Genomic DNA, 19,236 nt, shown 5'->3' with positions numbered 1-19,236 from the left:
TTAAGATTTTTTGTTTTGGTTGGTTTTCTTCCTTTGTTGGTTTAGGACTTGCAACGTGGATAAACTAGGTCAGGCCCCATGTGGTGCTGAAACAAAAAGCAGACTTGGCCCCTGTCTGCAGGGAGTTTACAGTTTCATCAAGATTACAGTAAATGATATACATCATATACATAAACACAGTTAAGGCTCTTAGGGTGTGCCCTGGTCCAGTAGCTCAGTTGGCCAGAGTGTCATCCTGATCGACCAAGGTTGTGCCTGTGATCCCCGGTCAGCGAATGCATAAATGGGTGAACAGCAAATTGATGTTTCTCTCTTTGTCTCTCTCCCTCTCCCCATTCCTCTCTCTCTCTAACAATCAATTTAAAAACAGACTCAGGAAAAACAAAGTGCTATGAAGGAATATTTCATAGATGTATGAGTAACCAAATAAGCTTTTCCTGAAGATAGAATGTTTGATGAACAACTAAAGCGTTAAACATATTAAACATAAAGACTGAACAGCAGAAATGGAGTGTGTGTAATCAGGGTCCATTCACTGACTCTGGGAAGAAGGAAGGCCACCAAACACACTGGCAGTGGACACTGCCCCAGCCCACCCTGAGGAGAAAGCGAGACAACAGGCTATGGCAGGACACCTCTCTGCACGGCCTCCACTGCTTCAGTGCACAGTGGGAGCCGCACCTCATTGCTCAGAGAAGAATGAGCTGGGGTGTTCTCTGGAAGCATCCGATTGAGGGCTAGGAACAAGGAAACTCCAGCTCAGAAAAGCGCTGCCTGGACCTTAAAACCCTCTCTGGTTTGTCGCCACAGTGTCAAATGACTGTGTTGTGCCCATGACGAATGACACACACTGCAGAGGCTGACAGGGTATTGTGTTCATTGAAGGGCCTCTAATCCTCTGGTTCTCTCTGGAGACACCACTGGAGAATTGCAAAGGGATTATCCTGACTCTCAAGGCACTAACAACGGAGGAATTAACAACTGGCAATGTCTCTGGAATTCTTAAAGACTCACTTGTCTTCTTGGTTATGGCAAATCACTGGCTTTGAAGGGTAATGGCCGCTAAACTTCCCTTTCTCGTCTTGTGGGCGTCTGGAGATCTCAGAACTGCTCCGTGGCGCAGTTTCCTAAAAGAAGTGGCAACACTTTTTAAACTGGAATACAACAAGGAGAAACATATGCTCTCTAAGTGCTCAGAGCTACTCTTACCAGCAAGCTGTGGAGCAATACAGACTTATTACATAAAACGAGCCATCCTTCCTTTGGAAGTTGTTTTTAATTTTATAGGTAAAGTCTGCAGCACTCGCCACCCTCTTCTTCCTTGAACTCTTGTTTAGAGATCTCATGAAACTAAACTCTCACTTCTTAGCCTAGTCTTCAGAGTAACTCATTTCATACATTTTCCATTACGAATTCATACTGAAACTCATTTTTATTACATGTGATTATTAGTTTTATTATTATTTTCTCTTTTATTAAACATACAGGTTAAAAATAAAAAAGTCGGGATGTTTGAATCCAAGTGTACTAACCATATGAACAGAAATTTTACTTATTATATAAAATATATCTTGACACTGCTTCAAAAATACTAGTTTTCCTCTTTTATTCAAATATATTAAAGGCAACAGACAGCATTCCTAACAATATTCAATAGGTTAATCTTTTATTTGCTATAAACAATAGTTAGTAGCTATAAAATATCTGAGTGCCAGCAAAAATTAATGTTAACTTACTAAATTTCAAAAATTAAAGACTGCACACAGATGGAACAACCTAAAGAAAGCTCTTATGAACAACATATCATTATTTTCCCAAGAGGAGGAAAAGCTAGAACTTTAAATATATCTCCAAAAAGTTAATTTGCTAAAAGCATGTCTTTGGGCATATCACCTATTCTGTGGGCCTGTCTTCTCACTAATAAAACAAAGGATTTAAACAAAGTGATATCTTTTAAGTTCCTTCTGAATGCAAATTCTATGCTTCCACCTGAAGAGGCATTAAATGACCACTAAATCCACCTCAGTGGCAGCTCCACCACTAATTAGTTCACCATGTTTAGATATTAAATGAATGGGGACATATACAAGGTCTGTCCAAGATGTATCCAGCCATGTATTATGAAAAATAGACATTTATTGAAGAAGATACAAGAAACACTGTACATAGGACCATGATGTCTCAGTCCCCTTCAAGGCAGCCACCGTGGGACCTCACCCAGTTTTCCCAACTGCCATCAGCTGCCCTGTTATATTTTCCTGAACCTCAGTAACAGTCTGAAATCTCTTCCCTTTCAAAGGTGATTTTACTTTTAGAAAAAGCCAGAAGTCCCAGGGTGCCAAATCTGGGCTATAGGGAGGCTGAGTCACCTGGGTGATTTGATGTTTCACCAAAAAACTCTGCAGGCCTTCCAGAATGTGGATCACTTTCAGCAGATGCTCAACCACCATTTGTGCCACACTTTACTTGCACTGGACTCACTGCATTGTCCCCAAACACCTCTGAGTCATCCAAATAGTTTCCCCAGAGGAATGTTCAAGTGTAATGCAAAAATTGTTTTTAATATATAATCTTTATTACATTTTTCCCATTACCATTTAACCCACTTATACCCCCTGGCCCAGCAATCACCACACTGTTGTCCATGTCCATGAGTTCTTTTTCTTTTTTGTTAAACCCCTCTAACCCTTAGCCTCCATTCACCCCTTAGCTGTCATCTACTCTCCAACTATGAGTCTGCCTCTGTTTTCCTTGTTAGTTCACCTTGTTCCTTAGATTCCACATATGATTGAATACATAGGGTAGTTGTCTTTCTCTCACTGGCTTATTTCACTTAGCATAATGTTCTCCAGGTCCATCCATACTGTTGCAAAGGGTAAAATTTCGTTCTTTTTTACAGCTGAGTAGAATTCCATTGTGTAAATGTCCCATAGTTGTTTTATCCACTCATCTATTGACAGACACTTGGGCTGCTTCTATATCTTGGCAATTGTAAATAATGCTGCAATGAACATAGAGGTGCTTATGTTCTTTTGAATTAGTGTTTTGGGTTTCTTTGGATGTATTCCCAGAAGTGGGGTCACTGGGTCAAAAGGTAGATCCACTGTCGATTTTTTGAGGCATCTCCATACGACTTTCCATAGTGACTGCACCAGTCTGCATTCCCAGCAATGGTGCAAAAGGGTTCCCCTTTCTCCACATCCTCACCAGCACTTGTTGTTATTGATTTATTGATGATAGCCATTCTAACAGGTATGAGACAATATCTCATTGTCATTTTTATTTGCAAATCTCTGATGATTAGTTATGTTGAGCATCTTTTCATGTGTCTATTGGCCATCTGTTTTCTTCTTTGGAGAAGTATCTATTCAGGTCCTTTGCATATTTTTTTAATTGGCTCGTTTGGTTTTTTGGTGTTGAGTTTTGTAAGTACTTTGTAAATTTTGGATATTAACCCCTTATCAGATGTATCAGCAAATATGTTCTTCCATTCTGTGGGTTATCTTTTTATTTTGTTGATGATTTCCTTTGGTGTGCAAAAACTTGTTTGATGAAGTCCCATTTGTTTATGTTTTTCTTTTGTTATCCATGCCCAGGGTGATATATCTGATAAAAAATTCTCTGAGCAATATCTGAGATTTTGCTGTCTATATTTTCATCTAGGATTTCTGTGGTTTCAGTTCTAACATATAAGCCTTTGATCCATTTTTAATTTATTCTCATATGTGGTATAAAAAGGTGATCTAGTTTCATCTTTCTGCACCTATCTGTCCAATTTTCCCAACACCATTTATTCAATAAATTACCTTTAGCCCATTGTGTGTGCTTGTTTCCTCTGTCAAATATTTTTTTAATTTTAAAGCTTTTATTTAAAAAATTTCACTCTGCTAATTAAATGTAAATAATGAAGCATGCATATACTTTTATTTTAATATTTCATTCCTACCCATTAAATGTTTTTAAATATTTTATTCATTATGCTATTACAGTTGTCCCATTTCTGCGCCCCACCCCCACTCCCCTCCACCCTGCACACCCGCTTCCACCCACATGCTTCCACCCACATTCCCCGGCTTTAGTTAATGACCATGTGTCATACATATAAGTTCTTTGGCTTCTATATTTCCCATACTATTCTTACCCTCCCCCTGTCTATTTTCTACCTACCATCTATGCTACTTATTCTCTGTACATTTTCCCCCTTTTTCCCCCTCCCACTCCCCTGTTGATAACCCTCCATGTGATCTCCATTTCTGTTGTTCTGTTCCTGTTCTAGCTGTTTGCTTGGTTTGTTTTTGTTTTAGGTGTGGTTGATAATAATTGTGAGTTTGCTGTTATTTTACTGTACATGTTTTTTATCTTCTTTTTCTTAGATAAGTCCCTTTAGCATTTCCTATAATAAGGGCTTGGAGATGATGAACTCCTTGAACCTGACCTTATCTGAGAAGCACTTTATCTGTCCTTCCATTCTAAATGAAAGCTTTGCTGGATAGAGCAATCTTGGATGTAGGTCCTTGCCTTTCATGGCTTGGAATATTCTTTCCAATCCCTTCTTGCCTGTAAGGTCTCTTTTGAGAAATCAGCTGACAGTCTTAAGGGCACTCCTTTGTAGGTAACTCTCTCCTTTTGACTTGCTGCTTTTAAAATTCTCTCCTTATCTTTAATCTTGGGTAATGTGATTATGATGTGCCTTGGCATGTTCCTCCTTGAGTCCAACTTCTTTGGGACTCTCTGAGCTTCCTGGACTTCCTGGAAGTCTATTTCCTTTCCCAGACTGGGTAAGTTCTCCTTTACTATTTGTTCAAATAGTTTTCCCCTTGTTTCTCTTCCTTTTCTCCTTCTGGTACCCCTATATATCAGATGTTGGAACATTTAAAGATGTCCTGGAGGTTCCTAAGCCTCTTCATTTTTTTTTTTTTTGAATTCTTGTTTCTTCATTCTTTTCTGGTTGAATGTTTCTTTCTTCCTTCTGGTCTACCCCATTGATTTGAATCCCATTTTCCTTCCCACCACCATTGGTTCCCTGTACATTTTTCCTTTTTCACTTAGCATAGCCTTCATTTTTTCATCTAATTTGCAACCAAAATCACCCCTTCTGTGAGCATCCTGTTCACCAGTGCTTTGAACTGTGCATCTGATAGGGCTGGCTACCTCTTCATTGCTTAGTTGTATTTGTTCTGGAGGTTTGATCTGTTCTTTCATTTGGGCCATTTTTTTTTTGTCTTGATGTGCCTGTTACATAGTGAGGGGCGGAGCCTTAGGTGTTCACCAGGGCAGGGCAACCCAGTCTTTGGGTTGACGCTAAATGTGGGATAGGGGTCTGAGAGGGAACGATGACGCTTGCTCAGCTCTTTGCCAGATCTCAGCCACTTCCCCCACTTCCCACAAGCAAACTGGGCCCTTCTGCTACTGATTCCCATGTGGGTGGGTTTGTGTACATTCTATGACCCTGCAGGTCTCTCCAATGAACTCTCCTGTGAGGCTGGGAGTCTCCCCCGGCACCTCAACCCCCACAGGTGTTTTCAGTTGGTGTTTTGAGGCTTTATTTCCCCGAGCTGGGACCCTGGGTTGTGAGGTCTGTCTCACTCCACAGTTTCGCCTGGTCTATCTGCGTGTGAATGTGGGACTGCCCGGTCTGCCAGCTGCCGCTTTGCTGTGAGTCCTTTCTGACAAGCTGCCCAACTCCCCCCCTCATATGGGTCTGTGTCTTCTTTAACTCTGTTTGTTGGACTTCCATAGAGTTCAATTGCCTGTCAGTTCTGGTTGGTTTTTTGTTTGTTTGTTTTAAAATTGTTGTTGTCCTTATTTTGGTTGTGCAAGGAGATGCAGTGTGTCTACCTACACCTCCATCTTGGCCGGCAGTCTCTTCTGTCAAATATTAATTGACTATAAGTGTGGGTTTCTGGGCTTTCTGTTCTGTCCTGCTGATTTATATTTCTGTTTTTATGCTAGTATCATGCTGTTTTGATTACAGTGGACTTATAGTAAAGTTTGATATTAGGCAATGTGATTCCTCCAACTTTGTTCTTCTTTCTCAGAATTGCTGTTACTAGACAGGGCCTTTTGTGTTTCCATATAAATGTTTGAAATATTTGTTCTAGTTCTATGAAGCACATTATCAGAATCTTGATAGGAATTGCATTGAATCTCTAGATTGCTTTGTGTAGGCAATTCAAAATTTGATGCAGATTCATTGCTCTGCTCAGTCAGTCATTTTGAATGCTATGCCACACAGCACACCTGCTCACTCAACAACGTCTACCTCCCCCACTGACTAGTACAGTGAAGTGGTCATTGTTCACACATGTGCATTTCAGTCCATGCTCCTTGGCTGCCGGGTTACATCAATGACGTGCAGTTCTCTTTATGTCAATAGTGGCTGGATCTTTTCTGGACAGACCTCGTTATGTCATAGAAAACCAGGCAGAACATTTCTCTATAAGGATTGTAAAACCTATCGAAATCTTTCTCTACACTAATTCTTCTTCTGATTTCCCATTAGGACAAACCAAACTCCAACAAACCATATCACAGTATTTACGCTCAACTTCTGATTATTAATAACAGATGAATATAATAAAAATTACCAGAAGTTCCAGACTTTTACTTATTTATTATCACTCTTTATACTACTTATGAGTAAGAGTAAAATAGCATAAAATAAGGGTGACTCGATTAACCCTCAAATAAATGACGAGTTCCTCAAACCATGTGAGGAGCTGAAAAGTCTTGGCTATGTCCCCAGTAACAGCTAAAACAATCTATCGTCTACCTGTGTGTATGTGTGTGTGCATTTACAGACACATAGGAAGTTTTAACAGCTCCTAGTCATCACAGTGCAAGTACAGAACCCATTCTAAAAATTGTTTTGTTCCAATTTTACAACAAAGAATTATTTTGTCTTTTTGTGGAAGGTGAGACACGTAAAGAAGTCAGTCATCTGCTTGTTTTTTGTCAGTGTTTTCAGATGGTGTGCTATACAGCCCACAGGTGGTTCACACTGATTTTAAGTGATATGTGGACATTCAAAAATGCTTTAAACAAGTGTTTGTTTATTTTAATGTATTTTATGAAAAAAGTAAAAAATATTATAAGAATGTGATTTCATGAATATTATGGCCTAGGATGAGGCTGAGGTAAAACAATGGGTAGGTTTGAAGAAAAATATTATGTGATTAGTAGTAATAAAGGTAGTACACAGGCATAGCAAATACTCTTAAAGATGAAATGAGAGTGAATCAAATTTGATATTTGATGGCTATTAATAATAATGAAGTTATTCATTCATTCTGAATATACTGAGTTATTGAAAATTAAATGGCATTTCATGTCTCTATAATGTCCTGAAACACATTTATTTATTTATGGTCAGTTAAAGAACTAACTCCTGTTCTAGGGATAACACCCCCTAGTATATCAGAAATATAATCTTGACTTCTAATTAGTCAGAGAAAGCTATTATCCAATTTTAACTCTCAGACTTTTTTATTGACCTTATAATTGATGTAAATTTTAAATGATGTAGATTTAAATAAATATAAGCTGCAAAGAAAATGTTCAGACATAGAACAGCCACTTAGTAAACTTTCTAGTTTTTCTGGAATAAAACTCTAAAATTTAATACATCATTCTGTGTATAGAAAAAACATATAAAGAAACTCTCCTTTAATATTAATGTTGTAAAATTACTACATTATACACAATAATTACTGAAGGCATATTTCAGTTATGTAATTACTTACACAAAAATAAAAATGAAGGAGTGGAAACAGGTTCACAAAAAAACTACGTATCTTGCCCTGGCTGGTGTAGCTCAGTGGATTGAGCGTGGGCCTGCCAACTAATGGATCACTGTTCGATTCCCAGTCAGGGCACATGCCTGGGTTGCAGGCCAGTTCCCAGTGGGGGACACATGAGAGGCAACCATACATTGATATTTCTCACCCTCTCTCCTTCTCCTCCCCTCTAAAGATAAGTGAATAAAAATTTTTTTTAAAAACCATGTATCTTTATACAACACAGTGAAAATTCCACATAAAAAATCCTTTACTATATTGATTTGTCTATCAAAAAGCAAAGCAATTTAGAAATTAATCCTTTTGACCTCACTGTAGCAAAAATAAGTAGCAGCACAGGTCCATGAAGTAGCCTGAATACTAGAAACTATCTGTTCTTGTAAGTATTTTACATCTAACAATTAAATGAAATTCAGTAGACAAGAATATATAGTACTATAGCGAATCTTCATGGAGATCATTTTTAACTTGGATCTCTTGGCTTAAAATATTTTGATCTTTGTAAACTCATAGACAAAAAGTGAAACGACAGGGTCTGGGAGGAATGAAGAAGGTCAGAATGGGGCCCTGCGACTCGATTTTCAAGAACCTTCTCCCTCTCCAGGTGAAATATGGCTGTACAGTCAAAGTCTCAGTTATGTCAGTACTGAAAAGTGCAGATTATTGACCCCTTAGTCACAGAGTTGCTCCAAAATATGTAGTTACATGGGAGCAAGAGGACCACCTTCAAGATATACTTTTCTGAACAATAATATGGCAAGTTCAAAGCATCACAAGCTTAAGGGAATAGATGCAGAAATGTGAGGCTCATAGGTGAGGCCTAGGGCAGTTCCTAATCCTACATGTGGAAACTGGGAGAACTTGGATAGGTGCTGGCAGTAACAGGCAGGCACAGGGCTTTCAGTAACCTTCCTCTAAGGTACACTCAGCGATCTTTTCTTGACAAGTGTTCGCCTGTAAAGATCCATTTGAAACAGTGGAGAATACTTATGTAGAAAGTATTGGGCAGGAGGCATGAGCCAGGCATGGTGCCTTGGAAGCAAGTGGCCTCTTCATGAATTCCTGTGTTAAATGGATTTCTGCAGTGGCAAATGGAAAAATCTCTGAGGTTCGATGCTGAACATGGAGAAAATGCAGCCTGGGAAGCTCAGGAACTGGTACAAAGGCACTGACTCATGAAGTGTCATACACCAGGGAGAGATAAAAGCATGCCAAATAATCTAGGTCAACACTAGCAAAGATGCTCTTACAGCCTTTCCTGAATGAGGGCTTCCTCAAAACTTTTCTATAGAGTGACTGACAGTAAAAAACTCATTATTCTGCATACACATGTCTTCTCTAATATATGCATGGAAGGAGGCTAAGTATTTCACTCATTTCTATTTTTTTTAATTTTATTTTATTCAACTTTTTAATATGGGTATTTTCAAAAGTTCACAAATGTAGAGAGAATAGTGTAGTGAACCCCGGTCTCCATCACCCAGCTTCAACAACAAATTCCAATTAAAGAGTTTTGCAAGGGGCCTTGGCTGGTATAGCTCAGTGGATTAAGTGTGGGCCTGTAAACCAAAGGGTGGCCAGTTTGATTCCCAGTCAGGGCACATGCCTTCGTTGTGGGCCATGCCCCGAATTGGGGGCACATGAAAGGCAACCACACATTGATGTTTCTCTCCCTGTCTTTCACCTTCCCTTGCCATCTCTCCAAAAAATAAACAAATAACATCTTTTTAAAAAGTTTTACAAGGGGAAAATAATGTTTTGTAGCTCATTCCAAACTGTCAACCAATTATCCAAAATATTACTAACCTACTCCTATACATCCATATGACAATCCTGTAAGGATTTCCGCATATTAATTTACTATGAAAGACATTTTTTAAAGATTTTATCTATTTTTAGAGAGAAAAAAGAGAGGGAGAAAGAGAGAATTATCAATGAGTGGTTGCCTCTTGCATGCCCCCTGACTGGGAACCTGGCCCACAACCCAGGCATGTGCCCTGGGAAATTGAACTGATGACTCTGTGGTTTACAGGCTGGTAGTCAATCCAATGAGGCACACCAGCCATGGCTGTATGAAAGACATTCCTGATTATTAAAAAAACACTATGCTTCTAGTCTGAAGGAACACTGAATGCTGTACAGAATCAACTATAATGTGCATGATAAATGTAGACAGGTGATGGTCAAACTGAAGTCTTTGATGTGTTCATTCCCAATATGTCTTTAAATGTAAGAGCTTTTCCAGCTTCTTAGGTTTCTCATCTCTCTTCAGAGATTCTTCTGTGCTTTTTTTGGGGGGGACCTTTTGATAATGAGGAGGCAATAGTGCACCACACATTTAAACACCATGAAACAAATGTCACCCTCTAGGGGCATCGGAGATAGGACCACAGTGTACTCTATCCTATTGCCTTTTTTTGATGACGCAGTATATGAATGAGTCATAGCAAGTTTTTGATTCAGAGCAGAAATGTTGGGTAAAGATATTTGTGAATTGTTACAACAAATATTTGAATAGTTGTTCAGATGGCAAGGTATACTTGATTATGAATGTTTTATGATTAACAGCTTAATAAACTATATGGAATTCATTTAATAGAGTTTCTTCAATTTTTATCTAATTATGTTGGTGTTTTAAGTCACAAACATACAGCTCTCATCTAAGTAATGTTACGTTCCTAACCTGCTTAGACCCTTCAAAGATCTGTGGTTATCACTTGCTTTCTCAAATTTGATAATTAAAGAAAATAATTCTTAAGAATGGTACTTTCCTGAGGCCATTATTAAGGACTGAAATGTGACACCCCCACAAATTCCTATGTTGAAGCTCTAACACCCAATACCTCCGAATGTGACTGTATTTGGAGATTCGGTCTTTAAAGAGGTTATTACATTACAATAGGGCTGTTAGGGTAGACCCTGATGCAGTAGGGCTATCTTGTGCAGTTATGGAAAGGGATCAGGATGCAGACAAACAGGCAGACAGACCATGTGAGGACACAGGGAGGAGGAGCTATCTGCAAGCCAAAAAGAGGGACTGCATTAGAAACCCAATCTGCCAACAACTTGATCTTGGACTTCTAGCCTCCAGAATTATGAAAAGGTTTGTTTCTATTGTCTAAGTCACCCAACCTATGACATTTTGTTATGCTAGCCCTAACAAACTAATACAGTCAATAATAGAGGTTGTCTAACTTAAGCTACAGAGTGGCCTTTAATTACATGTGGAAGATCTGGGTTCATAAAGTGAGTACGAAATTTGTCAAATGGGCTGGCGAGGCATATGCAATACAGTGTAACCCTTTTTGACAAATTTTGATGACAATGAGGTGGTAACTCAGTGTATGGACTCAGAGTATAAATAAATCACTATTGCTGTTGTTTGTCGGGGCCTCATAGGAAAGCTTGCTGAACAGTTGAGCATATTCCACAAAGGACATATGTGGAAGACGAATAATGTGAGGTACTCCTGAATTGGGGCTCCCACTTTATATTTCCTCCAAACTTTCAGAGACCAAGGCATAACATTTAACTTTTCAGGTATATAAGGTAGGTAGTAGTAATGGGACACACAGATGTGACCCCTGAGGGTTTATGAACATGATGAGCTTCAGGGTTTATGAAAACATTTTAAATATTACAGAAATCAATACATATATAACTTTGAAAATAATAAGCTATATTAAAAAAGAAATCATTGTTGGTACACAATAATACTGAGGATTTTGTGCTTGTAGTGGACATTCATTTATACAAAGGAGCCTTAAATTAACAACAGTATTTACCAATATTCTCTTCAAAATGCCTTTGAAACACTATATAAATATCCAATTAAGATAAGCTATTATTACTCTGGGTTTAATGAAAAGGACTAATAATTACTACTTTAGCAATTTCCATGAAAAATGATTCAGTGTTTGTTTACTGATCACAACTGTGAGAACATGCCACCTTTTTGGTGAGTAGGGAACAGAAAAAAACAAAAGGTTGTTTAACTAAGTGAATTCAAGGAAAGACAGCGGATGATTAAGAACTAAGAACCATGATGGGTGAAAACAGAGAATTTAATATGCATGGCGGAGACCACAATTGGCAGAAGGCTATTTATGAATACTGCCAGTACTCAGGGTTGCAGACTGACAATGGAGAATCTTTGGCCATGCCCTGAACAACATAATTCATCACACTAGTGCTTGGAGCAGTCATGTCCAAGCAATCTATCATCATCATATCACTCATGTGAGTGAGAGAGGGGGAGAACTTTGATTGTGAACCTCTAGGGAGAGTAGATTTATAGCTAACATCCTTAAGGCAGCACATCTCTGCCCACAGCGAAATGATCCCTGCTTCACTTCTGTTTAAGTCAGACTAAAAGAGTGAATGTATTGCCACCAGGACATTGAGAGCAAAAACCCAAGTCTAATACTCTTAGGTCAGAAATTAGATAGCCAGGAAATTGCATTTAAAAATACTCTTTGCAGCTGCTTTAAAAAAATTAGTAGATGGTAACTAGGGATGATACATTTCAAATACCCTTTAATGACAAAACAATTTCTGAAATGCATCCATTGATAACTACATCTGAAAGACTTGTCTCTTAGCAATGAGCCTGTGAATATTCCCCTCCATATTGGAAAACTTGGAAGGATGCTGAAGATTAAATTTGTATGTATATATACATGCAGTACATATGTATAAAGTTTGGTTCTCAAACAATTTGGCTCTTGACCAAGTTGTTATGCAAAAAATGTCTCAATTGTCTAACAAAACTTCAGGTCTTGATTCCATACCCAACAACCCTTTCAAACTGATACCTATATGATCAGTCATGAATCTCTCAGGCAACAAACAAAAATGATTCAGTTTTTAAACAAATCACTTTTCAAACAGTTTTCTGGAACAAATTAAGTCTGAGAACCAAAGCTCCACTATATATACAAACACACACTCATATATCTATATATCTATTTCTAGATATATATAAATATCTAGATTTCTATATATCTATACCTATCTATCTATCTATCTAGATTTCTATATATCTAGAAATAGATATATAGATATATAGATATTGTTTCTCAAAATAAAAATTAGAGCCTTAGTTACTATCCTATCCCTTCTGGGCACTGAACCTTTATATATTTTCACTTTAACATTAGCTGCCCCTAGAGAATGTATTAAACAACTAAATGTCATATTTGCCACCTTTGATTACAATCATGAAGCTGACTTGAGCATTACGGAAACAAGTGCACCTGCCAGCTTACCAACGGTAAGAGAAATATTAGTCATAAGAGCAATCCTCATACAACATCTTCCTTCTTAGGTCCCTGAGGTGTCTGGCAAACTGGACAGACCAAAAATCCTTGCAGGCATCTGGCTCAGACCTTACCTGAATATATTAGTCAGGATAGGATAGGGTATGCTGCAGTAACAAGCAAATCTTCAAATTGTAGGAACTAAAGACAATAAAAGCTTATTTCTAGCTCACACTGTATGTCTAACACAGAATGACAAGGGAACTCTGCTCACTGTCTTCATCCCATGACCCAAGATGTCAGAACAGCCACAATCCAGAAATTGGTGGTTATCCTAGCAGAGGGGAAGAGTGTGTGACACATCTCTCACTAGGTTTTAAAGCTTCTACCTTCAAGTAACACACATCACTCTTCTTGTATTTTACTGACCAAAGCAAGACACATGGCCATACCTAATTGGGAGGGGACAGAGAAATGGTTCACAGTCATGACTGCCACTCTGAGTGGATAGAGGCATTTCTACTCAGACCAATATTGTTTTCATAAAACGGGTAGTCAGAACCACAGAGCCAGTTTGTGCCAGGTGGCCAGATAGGAAGAGGTATTTTATTTTTATTCTTTTTTTTCAATGAGGGAGGGATATCTATGAATGAGAAGGGTTTTTTTTTTTAATGAAAGTCTTTAGAAAAACAGGGATCATTGAAAATACCCTCTAAGGAGCACCTAAAGAAAACAGAGAAAGGAAGCCACATTTGGTGTATGAGAAGCATATTCAACAACCATCTCAGGTCCTCTTATTAACAGTGAAGTTCATGGGACCACTGAGCAGGACACAGCTTAATCAGGAATTCTCAGCATTGTTACTGTATGGTTTTTAGGGTGTTTAAGGCATTTGGAGAGAGGTTCCTCCTATAATAACACTTAAAGCATATGGTAACAAGGATGGATATTTTCCAAGATCAGCTGCTCCTCCCATGCTATACAGTTCATTATTTTGTCTTTAAGCTTAATTTCCAAGAGCAACCTCTAAATGTTGGGAACTGCCCTGCCTTGTTTCAGGAGCTGTAAACCCCCCATAGATAAGGTTGAGCGAGAAACCTCCGGAATGCGAGCCACAAGGAGACAAAGCTTGTCTCTGGTAGCAAATGTTGCCTCGACTTACTCCCCTGCCCCAATGCATGGTCATATAGTCGATGACAGGTAAGACTCCTCAGAGGAGGGGCAACCTAAGCCAGACACGAACATTTGGGAGGCCATCATGGAAGGACTCAGGGGGCTGCAACAAATAGGGAGTGATAGACTCGCACCCCCCCACTATTCTGACATAGCCCAGTCCCCATGTCCTCTGGGAGAAGTGCTTCTTGGCTCTAATCCACTGAAGCCTGAAAACCTGTGATGAGGAGGCGGTGCAGCCCCTTGACAGCTAGAGTGGGATCGGGGTGATCTGGCATAAGAAAGAATCCCTAACAATCCTGTGAAACCTGCTTTGCTAAGAATGCTTTTAGTTAAGTGATAAAAGCCCGAGCAGAAAATGAGTTTGTTTTCCCAAAATCTTGTAGCCCTTTAGCTAATAGACCCTGACGCAGAAGAAGCCCTAATAGTTCTCTGTATGCTATCTACTGTTTACTGCCTGACAATGATTAATAGGTTGTACCTGAACTTCTGTGCAAAAAAACCCCAACAATAAAAGCCTGTCTAGGCAAGGGTCGGGGCGCTCTCCCCTTGAGAGGGTGGCCAGGCCGTCCTGAGGCTCTCCCCCCTTGAGGGAGTAGCCGTGCCATCCTTTTTCCTCCACAGGACTTGGCTGTCCGTGTGAATTTGTCTTGATTTTCCACCCATAATGCCGCGGGCACTGCAGGCCAGTGCACGTGTCATCTAAAAGCCGTATAAGGGAATTTTCTACCTACTACTACAATTCCAGGGAGACAAGGCCAAGCCTCAGGCCGAGGGGTCACTAAATCCATGGGCATAGGCTTTCCAAGAGTTTATATGTTCTATCTGTGTATGTGTTCTATTGCTCTTTGCTCCTGTCTGGATCAAAATTGAACTAGTCACACTTCAAGTTACATTAAATTGCACTTTTTTCAGAAAAATCTTTTCTGTTCAGCCACACTTTATGCATTTCTTGTCCTTTAAACTTGTCCCGTGAAACCTGTCTTCTAGTTAAGTTACCTTAGAATACACATTGTCCTTGTTCCCCATCCTCCTCCCTGGCCATCTTCCTTTGCTGGCTTCTCCTGTACTGACCACTAAACATCAGGCTTATCCACACTGGTCCAGGGTCCTCCTCCCTTCTCGATTTCTCTCCTTGGGTCCTCATGTACATTTCCAACAGCCTCATATAGCAAGATGTATGACTCTGAAATAACTATCCATAGCCCACATCTCTCCTGGGAGCTACAGTAGATTATACCCAACAGCGTACATGACATTTCCCCTTGGACATCTCATGCACCTTGTGGTCGGCAGCCTCTGCAGTAGCCCCAAACAACTCTACCCCTCCTGGGACTCACACCCTCCCACAGCGCATCAGAGTGGTCTGTGTGACCCAAACCCACAGAACCGACTGGATGCCTCATCTGGAGATGAGGCTCTAAACAAAGGGGTGGCTTCTCCCTTGGCTTCTCTTGCCTGGGGGAAGCAGTCCTATGGAGAGGTTCATATGGCAAGGAACTGAAGTCTCTGGCCAACAGCCAGCTGGTCTGTCAATAGCCACACAAAAAGGCCAAAAGCAGAGCTTACAACCCCAGTCAAGCCTTGAGATAACTGCAGCTTTGGCCGACAGCTTGACTGTCACCTCATGAGAGACGCTGAGCCAGAAGCATCCAACCATACTGCACCCAAATTTCAGAACTACAGAAACTGTGAGATAATACACGTTTGTTGTTTTAATCTGCTAAATTGTGCAGTAATTGTTTTAATGAAATAATAGGTAACTAATCTGTGCACAACTTAATACATACTGAGTAAACTTTCCATCTTTCCTACCCCAGTTCCTAGCCTTCCTCTTCTTTATTGGTATCATCATCTACCCAATTTCAGAATCATCCCTGTTTTCTCCCTTTCTTTCTCCAGCACATCCAATTCATCAGCCAGTTCTATGGAATCCAACCCCAAACCATTGATTAAATCCATTCACTCAACAAAATGCCTGAAGAGCCCACATCAGATGCTGCAGAAACAGCAGAACACAAAGCGTGAAGCCCTGCCCCTGCATAGCTGCCATTCTCATGGGAGGGAGTAAATAACAACCTACAAACAAAGTACATGCTGTGTCCTATGGGAAATAAGTAGTGTGGGCAGGAATGCTACAGTGAATAACAGGATGGGGAATGCCAGGGTACGTGAGGCGTGTTAGAAGGTTATTTTAAGTAGGGTTGCCAGGGAGGCCCCACTGATAAAGTGACACTTAAAAACTCCACACTCTGTCTCCCCTGCCACTACCCTAGCCGAGCCACCTGCACTTTTTGTTTGGGCTTCATCACAGCCATCTACATGTCACTGCCCTGCCTACCACCCTGCAGTGGCTTCTCAATGCTATTAGATGACCATCTAGGATCTTTACCACCCCCCTACCCCCGCCACTTCCCAAAACTGGTCCTGCATGACATGGTCCTACCCTGTGTCTCCAACTTCATCTGGAACAAATCACACAAGCTCTACCCACAAAGACCTTCTGGCCATTTCTAAAACATGCCCCCTTCTTTTATGCCTCCTTTGCCTTTGCAGGTCCCAGTGCAGGAAGAAACATCACTAGATCCATCTCATCCTCCTAAATCAGAAGGTCCCAGTGAGGTCTCCTTCTTAACACTATAACCAGTGTGCCCACTCCCCCCCACTGCATTCTTGTTTACCACACCTTTTGTTTGCCATTTGCACCTATTTGTTAATTAACTTGTTTGTTGTTTCCTGGGCCCCTCTGCCTCTAACCAGAATATCAACCCTCACTTGCCCCATTCTCTACCAGAGGCCCAATGCTACCAGGTACACGATGCATGATCATTGAATGGACCAACAGAACCCTGTGTTCTGACCACTTTGTAATTTGAACACCAAATGTCACCAGCAGCATCATCAATTGGTAAACACAGAATCTTATTTTAATGAATCTGTAGCTTTTTAGATCTAGGTGATATCTAGACATCAATTACTTATCAAAGGTACTTCCTAAGTACCTTCCTACTTAGGAAAGATAAGTCATTTGTACAAAGTCAGGATCTGGAACTAGAACTAGGTAAGGTGAGGACACACACACGGGTCCAGAGTCCTTTTAACAAACAACCTCTCTTACTGCCCTGCCTGCTAGTGAAAAAACTAAGTACAGGTGGCTAAGGGGTAAGAGCACAGGTTTTAGAGTTAGAGAGACATAGACTTTTTTTCTCTACACTTTCCAGCAGTGTGGCCGCACTTGTCTGTTCCTTACATTCCCCCTAACGTGAGATTATCTCATGGGGCTGTGGGAAGGATTAAATTAGAGCACATGGAAGTCACTGAGAACCCTGGTGATTAGCTTTTGCTAACTGTCAAAAAAAAAAAAAAAGAAAAGAAAGACACAGGCCTGGATATCCCTATTACTATTCTAAGGTCAAGGGAGGATGATAAGAGGTATTTTGCTATTTTATTCCAAAGATCTACATTACACATGTCTTAGTAAATTGTATAAGAATAAAGCAACCTCAAGCCTCCACAAATACTAACATATAATTTTATAAAGTAGCATGTTGTGAACTTTGTGTTCAAATTACATTTTGTATAATTAAGTTGCTGCCTTGCTATGGGCAGTCAGTAAGTTGTCTGACCTTTGCAGTGTGCAGGGGGGTTTCCTTTGGAAGGGGGCTGGTTGTTTCTGGAATTACATCAGGCCTATGGGATAACTGCTGTGACCGCTCCTGGCGATGTAACATAAAATGTAACAGGACAGTGGGTACCATAAGTCTTACGGCTCTTTTCTTACTGATGTTCCTTCTGTATGACGATGAATGCCACTATCCTTTAGGATAGGAGTAAATGCTTGTCAGTTTCCTCCTGTGTAGCGGTGACATAAGGACAAATGGACTAGTGTTTGTACACAAGGCAGATGTTTTTATCTGTAAACATGCTCAGAGGTGTCACAGCACCTGAGGTGTCCTCACAAGTATCTCAACGAAGTGCACACAAGTGTGTTTGGAATACTTCATGATAGAAGAACCAGGATACCATGGTAAAACACAGGGTGACGCTGAGGCCCGAGGTTTAGAGGTATGATTTCGAAGCTTGTTAAAGGAGGAGAATGGAAGAGCCCCTTGTCCCAGCACAGCTGCCCGAGAGGGACCAGAAGCGTTTCTGGGGAGCAACTAAGATTGCACACCATGCGGGGGTCCTTGAGCCTGACTCTGCACCTCTTGGCCTCGGGTTTCAGGCCAGGCTTCGCAGGCAAACCATAGATTTAGGGGCAAACAGACACCTTCAAGCCAAGACCAGCCTCCTTAAGCCTCCCTCAGATTCACAACCCCTGGACTTAGGCTTTGCAGCTTCCCGAGAGCTCTGGGGCAAAGGCAGCAGCACACCCAGGCCCGGCCTGCTTTAAGTTAAGAGTCCTTCTGCAGAGCTGGGCAGCGACCGCCGCCGCCGCTGGGACTCCCGGCATGGGATATCCCCTCTTCCTACCGGGCCCGCAGATCCTGCACCGGCTCTGGCTCCTGGAGCCTTCTCTCCTCGCCACAAGCACGACCTTCTCCACGGGTACCCTCTGGAGGGCCAACTTCCGGACCGTGATCCTCTTCCCCCTCCCTGCCACTTTCCTCTCCTCTCCGTTCGTCTCCCCGCCCACAGGGTGCAGGGCTGTAAACCTGGCCACGCCCTCCGGCCCTAGCCCAAGCCCTGCGGTCCCAGTCACACCCCAATCTGACCCTAGGCCACGCCCAGGAGGCTGTCCGTATGTCCTAATCTAGAAGGGAACTGCCAGTTTGCAGCTGCGTAATCCCCTAGACAGCTGCACTGGGAAGCCACTTCCAATGCATGAGTCTGTTGCAGAAAGTCCTGAAGTATCCTGGAAGGAGATGTTTTTTTATATCTGTCCAGTTCTGCTGAGTCGAATCAGGATAGATCCTTAAGGGGAAAAGAGCAGCTATAATTCTCCCAGATCCCAATTCTCCGTAGAAAAAGCTTGGAACGTGGTGGAGGTTTTAGTCGTTACAAAAACC

General features: G+C 40.9%; 1 protein-coding gene across 3 annotated transcripts in view; it reads right to left on the bottom strand.

The window, feature by feature from the left end:
- Positions 1-18,823, bottom strand: part of PTER (phosphotriesterase related) — a 62,913-nt gene extending 44,090 nt beyond the window's left edge. For 2 of the 3 annotated variants that reach the window (XM_037060769.1, XM_037060766.1), the window contains exon 1: positions 18,701-18,823. Coding sequence is in view for 1 of the 3 variants with exons in the window: in XM_037060765.1 (XP_036916660.1) it covers positions 17,854-17,985 (132 nt within the window). In the remaining 2 variants the exon portion in view is untranslated. Of the gene's footprint in view, positions 1-17,853; positions 18,045-18,700 lie in introns of all 3 variants that reach the window. The other variant, XM_037060765.1, reaches the window with a different exon arrangement.
- Positions 18,824-19,236: the final 413 nt, after the last annotated feature.

Source organism: Sturnira hondurensis, unplaced genomic scaffold (assembly GCF_014824575.4).
Source record: "Sturnira hondurensis isolate 20B ecotype Veracruz unplaced genomic scaffold, ASM1482457v3 Scaffold0012488, whole genome shotgun sequence".
NCBI lineage: Eukaryota > Metazoa > Chordata > Mammalia > Chiroptera > Phyllostomidae > Sturnira > Sturnira hondurensis.
The sequence above is the reverse complement of the archived record's forward strand: the minus strand, read 5'-3'. Positions and strand labels throughout refer to the sequence as shown.